Source organism: Contarinia nasturtii, unplaced genomic scaffold, assembly GCF_009176525.2.
Source record: "Contarinia nasturtii isolate CC-2019 unplaced genomic scaffold, AAFC_CNas_1.1 Cnas_scaffold_2678, whole genome shotgun sequence".
Taxonomy (NCBI): Eukaryota; Metazoa; Arthropoda; class Insecta; order Diptera; family Cecidomyiidae; genus Contarinia; species Contarinia nasturtii.
The window spans coordinates 988973-999161 of record NW_022199997.1 but is presented as its reverse complement, the minus strand read 5'-3'; the positions used below and the strand labels follow the sequence as shown (position 1 = coordinate 999161).

At 32.1% G+C, this 10189-nt stretch overlaps 2 protein-coding genes across 2 annotated transcripts; one reads left to right on the top strand and one right to left on the bottom strand.

Moving 5' to 3' along the window:
- LOC116348911 (phospholipase A1 1-like) lies at positions 1–2722 on the top strand. The gene is made up of 6 exons (XM_031780117.1): positions 1–187; positions 1106–1233; positions 1330–1353; positions 1482–1793; positions 1867–2523; positions 2594–2722. Exons 1-5 carry the CDS (start codon positions 24–26, stop codon positions 2511–2513), a joined length of 1275 nt encoding a protein of 424 aa, XP_031635977.1. The 5' UTR covers positions 1–23; the 3' UTR covers positions 2514–2523; positions 2594–2722.
- A 1823-nt stretch (positions 2723–4545) lies between these two features.
- LOC116348912 (protein takeout-like) lies at positions 4546–9391 on the bottom strand. Its single transcript, XM_031780118.1, has 5 exons — positions 8682–9391; positions 5687–5779; positions 5473–5620; positions 5205–5391; positions 4546–5137 (listed from the first exon to the last, which is right to left on the bottom strand). Exons 1-5 carry the CDS (start codon positions 8794–8796, stop codon positions 4895–4897), a joined length of 786 nt encoding a protein of 261 aa, XP_031635978.1. The 5' UTR covers positions 8797–9391; the 3' UTR covers positions 4546–4894.
- Between the last annotated feature and the right edge of the window lie 798 nt (positions 9392–10189).

The window sequence follows — 10189 nt, the reverse complement described above, 5'->3', positions numbered from 1 at the left end:
AATTTAGAAAAATAAGTGAAAAAATGATTATTTTTTTGTACACGCTCATTTTTACAGCATTTCTGAATGAATGTAATGGCACCCTTGGTGGTGGTTGCTTTGCGCCAAGCACAACTGACGATTTTGATATTGATGAGTTCGAATATCAAGGTGATTTCATTAGATTTGCGTGTATAACAACCGAGTCGTATGTATTCCACGTTTGAGACTTTATTATTATTATTTATTAATTTTCATTCAAAGGATCGAGTACTATCTGTCAAAATATTTCCCCCTATGCCAAGCGAAATTAATTCGATATACGGCGCTGATGTAAATGTCACTCTGTCATTTCACAATAATACTTTTTTGGCTTAACAATATATAAGCTCTTCATTTAAAATGCATACACATTCATAATTATTGAATCGTTGAAAAAAAAACATGTCATAAAATATTTTTCTAACATTTTTCATTAAAAACTTTATTAATTTTTTTTTTTATAAAATTAATTTGTTTATAAATTACAATAATTTCAACAAAACATGTTTCATCGATTAAATAAGAATCTAATGTAAATAGTAATGACAATGCGACACCTACCGTAAAAATGCAAAAAGAAACTTAGTTGGTATCCATTGTAGCATTTTTGTCCACCATGACAGCATCTTCGTTTTACTTGACCAATCACAGAGAAGCAAAACGAAGATGCTGTTATGGCGGACCAAAATGTTACAATTCCAAATAAGTTTCCTTTTCTATTTTAACGGTAGGTGTCGCATAGGTATTACTTTTTACATTAGATTCTTGTTCAATCTATGAAAAAAAAAATTGAAATTATTGTTATTTTTAAACAAATAAATTTAAAATATAGAGAATTTTTATGATAAACGTAAGAAGAATATTTTATGATATGTTTTTTTTTTTTTTACTCGACCGTTCAAAAATTATGCATGTTGAATGAAGAGCTTATATATTGTCAAGCCAAAAAATGTATCATTGTGGAATGACATAGAGTGACATTTAAATCAGCGCCGTATATCGGATTTATTTCGCTTAGCAAAGGGGGAAACGTCGTACTCGCTCCTTTATATTTTTTGCAAAATGCATACACACTGTTTTACAGTCAAGATAATTTTGATATAACTGACGTCAATGGCATTATTCCATCAGATTTAGTTGATCGATTAAATAATGGAAAAGGTCTATCGTTGTTTTTCCATGGAGTTTCATACATGATCGATCCTTTGTTCGGTAATTATTTAACGGTTAAATTTTGAACAGATAAACCCATTGTTATTCATGTCAAATCAAATTTGAATTTTAATTAAAACATTTTCCTTTTCGTAGATTCCCTTTTTTATTTTGCTAAGCGTAAGTTTTTCTTCCGCTCTCCTATTTGGTTGTGTAGAAAATATCATTCGATCCAATTCTACACACTCAACCACTATTTCTGTGGAGCAATTTGTTCGAATTATAAAATGTCATTTGTTTATTCGTAGAATGGTTCGAGGCATCGAGAAACAATATATGTGTAGTGTCCTATGCCTACACAACACCTTCAACGGAAGTTTTAAAAATATATGCTATTGTAAATAAAATGATAAAAACCCGACGGCTTGAATATGTGGCAAAGATGGCACGTGACTTGGTGTTTGGCGTAAGAGGAAAATGTTTGGCAACAACGGAAAGAACATGTCTCAGAAATTTCTCACAAGTCGATGTAACCGGTTTTAGTTTTGGTGCACATATCGCTGGAAGGACTTGTCAATATTTGCTCCAAAAAACGCACGAAAAAGTCCGAATGCTATTGGGTATGTATTCTATCCAAACATTGGAAATAATCAGTAGAAATAGAATCATAACAAATGTGTCGATTTCAAATAGCTTTGGATCCAATAAAAACACCACGATTTGGACCGAAAATAAAGGATAGCATTAAGAAAGGTGATGCAGATTATGTTCAAGTAGTTCACACTTCCAAAAAGGTGGGGATGTGGGATCAAATGGGAGATGTCGATATCTATGTAAAATATGAAAAACAGAAAAATATGGGTTCTTTAAATGATGAACACGGAGTCGCATTTTTCATACATCTTGGAACATCTACTAATCGTCTTTATATGTGGGCTAGAGAAAATGGAAATGGTAGCGTGTGGACACAAAAGGGGAAAGCATTGCATGATGAATGTACAATCGGTGTGTATGGTATCCTTAAATCCCAGCATCGTGGGAAAAAATTAGGCCTTTGGTTGGCTAAACGTAACGCAGAAAATTTCTGGGAAGGGATTGGTTCATTTAATTTGGCAGAACAAGTTTTACCACCTCAAGAAATCCTAAAAGAAGAAGAGATAGCCCCCGAAAATGAGTGCGGTATATGCTTCCGAAATAAGAAAAACGCCCGTTTAAATTGTGCATGCAAAAATCCGGAAATATGTATGACCTGCTGGAACGAGTGGAAATCGAAACCAACATCACAAAGTAAATGTCCCATTTGCAGACAAAAAGTAACTTCAGCTAAACGGGTCAATTAGTATATTTTAGGTAATTTAATAGTATTACGTCGAAAATCATTACTACTTCATACGAACGTTTCGAATTCTTCATATTTCAGGCACACCTGAGGATGCTAGAAATGAAAAATCGTATTGAACTCATCTTATTTATATTTATTGACCGCTTATTATGTGACTCCATAACAAATAGCAAATAAAAAGTCACTTAAAAACCCGCTTTCAATGTATTCAAATATTTTTACAAATCTCAAATGTATTGATACTGTTTTAGCAATTTCAAAAATATTTAAATTTTAAAAAATTGTTATTTGCATTAGTAAAAACTCGAAAACGTTTCAAATTTTGACTTTGAATTCGGGTTCACGATAAAAGGAATAAACCTTATTGATTTACTGTTCCAATATTAGAATCTGCAATTCTTGATAGATTGGATTAGTGTAACATGCAGCATGTTAATATTTCAAATTCGAACGATAGAAAGAAACACAATAAAGAGATTGAAACATACAAATGTCTTTATCACTAATATTGATCAATGAGAAACAAGGCATAGATTTCAAAACATTTCTTAAAAATAATCGTTCAAGTTATGTTTGACAGAAGAAAAAACTTAAACGTACAGTTTTTCTTTTTTTTCGGAAATTCATCGAATATTGTCACGATCGATCGTTGAGCTTTGAATGAGTGTCAATTAACTGTGATCTCTTGCCACAAAATTTAGTTATTCAAAGCAATGGCAAATTAGCATGTTTTATAGAGTTGTCTGAACGACTCATTGAGATCAGTTGATTTTGATAGAAAAAAGTAGCTCAGAATTTCATTAAAAAGTTGAATTGAAATCGCAATCACCATCGCGGATATATTCGGCATTGATATGGAGATTATGCAAATTATAAATATTTCTGAGATTGGCAGATCAAGAGGGTGGAGGAGTTTATTAACTTATAGGAATATGCGGCATTTGTCCAAAAATGAATAATGTCCAAATGAATTGGAGTAGTCTACATAGCTTAGATTCGTATCACATTGAACTGCAGTGAGTTTTTGTTGGATTATCCAACTTGGATATTATAAATTCAAAATCAATTGGTTGTATCAAATCTAATTTATTCACTAAATCGAGGGCCATTGCTCATTCTCAACAAAATATAGTTCAACGCCTTCATATTTTCCTTTTTGATCATTCTATTCACCTATTCATCAATATAGTAAATTCCAGCGACTTAAAAAATCCCAAAAAATGAAACTATCGTTGATTATATTCAAAAGTATTTACTTATATGAATCATATCTGAGCAACAAGTACGTTATTAATGACCAACATTCATCACGAATGTCTATTATAAGGCTATCATTTCGAATAAAGATCTGGAATAAATCCCAATTTAAAGTTCGGAAGTCACAATACACTTATTTAAAAAAAGATCTATAGACAGTTATTGTTCATAAAATTGTGCTATATTATTCGTTGAATAATAAACTATAAACACATATTACACATTCAATGATGATGTCCGAAATGTACATTTATATCATTTCTTTACGTAAACAAATAAAAGCTTGCTTCAAGTTATTGATCGAGAAACGAGATGTCGCCAGCAAACACAGAAGTGATCGGTTGATCGTTCACGAGAAAATTCAAATTGATAATAAAAATAATGTAAGTTCGGGCTAGAATTTTAGCAAATTTGATTTTTTTTAGAAAAAACCACACTTTTTTAACCTTTCGAGTGTAGACGAATCAGCAATCCTTCTTTATTTCTGATAGCCAGAAATTCTGGCCCAGAATAGATGATGCATATTAAGAAATGACAATAAACAATCGGAATGTTTTCGGAATTCATTGCATAAGATTTGTAAGTTTCATGAATAACATGTTAAATCAAGTGAAAATAAGTGAATTAATAATAAATCGTTGTGAAAAAGAATTGAGCGAAAAAAAAAAACGATTTACAAATTTCGATTTTCAATTTTATTCATAATAATGGAAACCTCCTACAATAACAATCTAAATTTTAAAGTAAAACAGAAAATGTTAAAATGCTTATAAAATATACTGTACAGTGGTACATATTTTCGGTTTTCTAATTGAAATTCATTCTGATTTGATAAATACGATAAAATAACCAAAACAAAATACACGGTAAATAACAATAAGAAACATGGTAAATCAGAAGAGTCGTATTTAATTTTCTAGTCTAAGCTAAACATTGGGTCGGGACGACTGTTTGATTATTATTAACAAAGGGCAAAAACAAACAATTGCAAACAAAATGAACGATATCAATTTCGATGCACATTTTCTTTAGAGGATTAAGGAATAAATTATGTAAACTTTGTTTAATCGCTACACTTTCGGTAAGTGATTTGGTTGCTTGTGATCTTTGAATGTTATTTTTTTATACTAGCCACAATTTATTTGGTAGTTTAGAAAATACATTGTTCCAGAGTCCAGTGAAAATATTGGCGAGGCCACGTTCCAAGTCCGATCTCAATTCGGTGATGACTTCTTTGGCATTTTGATTGAGGAACATATTTAATGAGGCTCCCAACACTTTGTTACCATTAAACAAATTCTCTAAATGAATTCGCATTTGGCCGACCAAAAATGTCACCTTCATCTCATCGATATGAATCACTTCCTGCAGAACAAAGATAAATACACATTTTAAATTCCATTCCATTCATTACAAAAGTGACAAAATATACCTCCGGTTGTTTTCGGATACTGATTTTTGTATAGACAGAACTCTTCACATCTTTCATTGACATCGCCACATTTCCGGAGCCAACAATCGGTAAAAGAAGAATGTTGCCTTTTAGATTGTATGTAGCATCAATGCGAAGCTTTGGTATTACCAAGTCGAAATTCAAATATTTTTTCTCCAAATCCAGACTGGAATGCATAGAAGAGTTTAATAATTATATTTTTGATAAAGAATCAATTTTGCATCCACTTTTGAAAAAGAATAGTTACCTTGCTCGGGCAACTGTAGTATTCGATGGTCCTTTAACGATTAAATTCTTGAAGCCACCAGTTAAAGTTAAACTGCCACTACCACGGGAAACGTGTACCGAGTTCAAAATCAAAGGCTCAAAATGCTCGATGCCCAATTCCGGGATTCCTGCAAAACAAAGTCAACATTAATAAATTATACTCATTCTTGCAACAGCTTCACTAGTTGTTTTACCTTCTGCTAACATTGGAAACATCCCTTCAAACATTTTCCGAAAGCAATCATCTTCATTTGGATTGGACTTACTACACTGCCGCAACCAATCAGCTGCAAAATGAATTTTTTTCCATTAATTTAACGCAATTTATGCTAAAATAAAATGTTTTAATTCGCAAAAACCTTCAAACTTCGAACGAATAAAAAAAATGTTTTTTTTTCAATTTCAACATGTGTCATGGATAATAAAGTATTACAAAATATGTGAACAGTATGGTGTTCCCGCAATAAATTGGCATTATATTAATTTTGTATTTAAAAAGAAAATCAAATATTCATTTAATTCTATCGTTCGTTCACATTTGCTATTTGGTTAGTTTTGTCGATATATTTGTATGTGTATGAGTGAATGCTGATTTAAGTTTCAATAAAGATTAACATTTAGAGAAGGCGAAGCGCAAAAAATGCAAAAATGTATGCAATCGACCGGTTTCGTAGTGTGTTTCTTTTTTTTGTTGGCTATCGTTGAATTCTTCCATTCGATTGTACGGTGCAGTTGCAATGTCGTTGTTTAACGTAATCAGAGTGTTTTTTTCTTTATGCGTTTCTTAATCTTTCATGAAAAATCGAAAGCATTTGAAAAAGTCGGCGATTTCTTATTGCATCCGAAGTTTTTATATGTATGCGATGAATTGGCCGAGAATAATAATGATTAGTTTACGCAAAGTATATGTTGCATTTAACTTTTCCATCCAATTTGCACCGCGTAACAGAGTTGTACGATTGAAAGTCAATAAATTTTGTTTTATGTTTTGGTGTTTGACTTCGGCGCGAATTGCGACAAAGATGTGAATGCACTGATTGCGACAGCATGCAGATCGAAGCAATTCTATTGAATCACGCTCATGTTTTAAAATTAACATCGACTTACGTTAAGTTTTTATTGAGGCAATTAATTGCCATTCAAAATAAACACTTTCGAAATGATCAATAACAAATGTGAAAAATCGTAAACAAACAAACCAAAAAATTTCCAGAAGAAAAATGAAGATTTTATGGCATTTGTTTGCTGTTTAGTTAAATTGGCAATTATTGAATGTCTTCAATCTACCCCAATTAACTTCGTGCACGTCACTGTTGTCGTCAGCTTTACACACGGTTTATTTTCCAGAGAATCGATGACGACATTTCGCTATGGACAAACTGGTGAAACGGCTTCGAAAATATGAATACATAAATCAACACATATCGAACGGTATGGCAAAAGAGAGCAATTTTAAATGTTTCGGTTTTCGGTCATTGCATAATGCAAACAAGTTTTATTCATCACCACGAAAAGTTCGCATCGGACTGGATAGGTTTTTTCTTCTTCTTCTTCTTCTTCTTCAGATGAACAACAAAAAATATATGTGAAATTAAAGTGCTAATTGGTTTCGACTCTAATAGAGTCAATTAAATCATGAAATTGCTAAACGGAAAATTTATCACCATCAACTATTGAACACATGTAAGGAAATGATTACTCTTGAAAAATATTAACCGAAGTGAAAAAAATTACATTTTATTAATTGATGATTTTTTGTCTGTATGGAAACGGAACCAGACATGTCATAACTTAACGTAATACATCTTTTTAATGCTTTCGCTTTTTTTTCGACTTGGTTATTGCCAATATCGATAAACTGAAATAAAACTGATCATATCGACGAACGGTTACTAAGTGATAGCAAAATAAAAACATCGGAACTGAATGCATACGATAGCTTTCACTTGTTGGGAGTGAACTTGCTACTTGACAGATCATTGAACATAGTCTGTATATGTTTTGAATCATCACGTTTTGAACTCGTGATAATTTTTTTGAAGATCATGATTTAATTAAACAATTCACACACAAAAAGTGGTCATTGTCATTAGGCTTAAAGACGATTTGTAAATTGAATTTTAAGCAAAATGTATTTTACAATCGCTGTTTGATTATAATTATATGATTATCCACTCCCATGTCTATGACCAAAAATCACACATGCCACACAATATATTTGAACAAACCAATCGTTCGATTCGTACACCGACTACCGTTTTGTTTGCTGAATTTCTTTTGCATTCATTTCGCTTTCTTTGAATGTTATTTTTAACCGAACATCGAACGCCCATTACTTAATCGAAATGGAGAAGCTTTCTTTGTTATGTATTTTTATGCGTAATCAATGAACACCGACATTATGTTATTTTTTGTTTATTTCGCTTCTTCTCCATATATGAAGTCAGACTAACCGTTGTTATGAAGCATGAAAACGATTGGCAGTTAATTTAAAAGAGACATTGAAACATTCATGATCCACATGTTATTGTGGTAACATAAGTGTATTTTTGTCGCTCGTAAAAAGAGACGTGCTTGAGATCATATGGCATGTATAATTTTGACATAAAATAACATCTTTTTACTATAACAAACGTTACGTAATATAAATTGAGACATTTTTCTTCTTCTTCTTCTTCTTTTTGGAGTAAAGATTTTTTGTATCGGCTTTTGATAAAAGAAGATTGATAAAAACTTGCGAAAAAGATATCACAAAATCTATTTAATTGATCAAATGCTCTTGACAGCGTGACATGGAAACCGGTTTACATCGTTTTATGGTCGAAAATTTGGCACAATGCTTCGAATAAAAAAATGATGAATCGAAAGAAATGAAGAAAACGAAACTAAACCAAGATCAACGACTTTTCTACAGAAAAGTGGGCTATATTCCATTTGCGTTCACTATTTTGATATGGACAACAAGTTTTATATGCTCAGCAAGTCGATGATATGCCATTAAAAAACAAGACGAAAAATCTTTATTGCAAATGCTCAGAATGAATTTTAATTTGCCTCACACATTTTACTTTCAAATTCTTTGCTTTTTAAAAAAAATTATTTGTGATGTTGAAACGCGAATTACTTTTGATTTTTATTCGCTTTGAAAGATTTGGCAGAAAAATAAATATATTTAATAAAATATCTTACGTCTTTCTTTAAGTTGTGGTTTACTATTGACTATTTCTAATACTTTGCCATATGTTCCATATACGACCATATGCAAAGCAGCTAAATATAAAACTGAACTCTTGGTGCTGATCATTTTGTTAATTGAACTCTGTTTCTTGTGAACAATAGTCGAAGTAATCTGCCCTATTAATTGTTTCGCTACGAAACTGGCTAATGGATTTATTCTTATTTTTATTTTATATCACAAATTGAATTGCGCTTGAATATGTCGCACTTATTCGTCGGCACTGAATTATGGTATTTAAAGTGGCACGACTTATATGCAAGATGATGAAATAAAAAAAAAATCCTCCTTCTGTGAACAAAAGCACCGTTTGTGTTGTCACACTTGAATGTTAATTCTTATTCGATGCACAAATATTGATTCGTCAATGCTAACACTTGCGTTTTAAAATTCTTTGAAATGACAAATAAATAAATTCGTATTTTAAAAGGCGATTTCAGTGAAAAACAAATATTCCGCCTTGCAGTCGGATCCGTTGTAAATGAATTCAGTGGCAACAACAGATAAATTTATTCGTTGGATTTAATATTTGGTGAGTGAGCACTTTTAGACGGAATAGACCGTTACGAACGATATACAAAACTGAAATGTTGCTTTTAAGGTTTGGTCAATGAATCAAGAGATTCGATGTCGATGCCGTTCATCCAGTTGAAATTGGGCAGTTTATTAGTGCGTTGTTGGCTTCAAAACAGCGAGAAATCGTACTTACGCAAAGACACCAGTTCAGCGGTCAATATTTGGCACGATGGTATTGGTGTAATTGACGTGTGGAGGGCGTGTAAGTGTGCGCAGAAAGAGTGCAGCACTACATCCAAAGTGAACGTTTACCAATACATTCAATTTCGTTTTGTATACACACACGCACATATTTGCAATATGACTACAGTTAGCCGTAGCTGCACTTTTTATGTTGTAAATCATGTATGGTTTGTTGTTGTTGTTGTTGTTTTTGTTCACGGTTCACGTTTTGTGGCTTTCATTTCCAGCATAATATTTTTCGGTGGAAGTTCCTTTTTTTATTTTATGAGTTATGCAACAAATACGAAAATTATGCGCAAAATTCACTAAAACATCCACAAACATACAATCACAGGAAGTGAGATCGTTTCCTTCGATGAATGCAATATGAATATGAACGTGGTAAATTGACTGCAATTAAATGCGTAAATGAGCCTGGCTTCAATTGCCTTCCATAGATATTTGCTCAAAATGTTTCGCGTTGACTTTCAATAGTTTTGTTAAATTGGCACAAATGATGGGGACGATTTTAAATGTGTGTCTTTCGCTGGAATATTTGAAAAAGTGAGTTGGATTTTCTGTACTTTCTATTCGCGGGCATACGCATCACATACAATTGATCGCCGTTTCACCGAAGCACATCTATTCACTTAACCGATAAAGTAATTGTTGCCTTCGATAGTACGTAAAACGTTTGCACATACATTTTTCTGATTTTTCAAAC

Coding starts and splice junctions, on each gene's coding strand:
- LOC116348912 (XM_031780118.1), bottom strand. CDS start 8,796: ATGATCAGCACCAAGAGTTCAGTTTTATATTTAGCTGCTTTGCATATG. Junction 5,780..8,681: donor ACCACAACTTAAAGAAAGAC/GTAAGATATTTT, acceptor TTCATTTTGCAG/CTGATTGGTTGCGGCAGTGT. Junction 5,138..5,204: donor GTATCCGAAAACAACCGGAG/GTATATTTTGTC, acceptor TTTGTTCTGCAG/GAAGTGATTCATATCGATGA.
- LOC116348911 (XM_031780117.1), top strand. CDS start 24: ATGATTATTTTTTTGTACACGCTCATTTTTACAGCATTTCTGAATGAA. Junction 188..1,105: donor GCGTGTATAACAACCGAGTC/GTATGTATTCCA, acceptor ACTGTTTTACAG/TCAAGATAATTTTGATATAA. Junction 1,794..1,866: donor AAAAGTCCGAATGCTATTGG/GTATGTATTCTA, acceptor GATTTCAAATAG/CTTTGGATCCAATAAAAACA.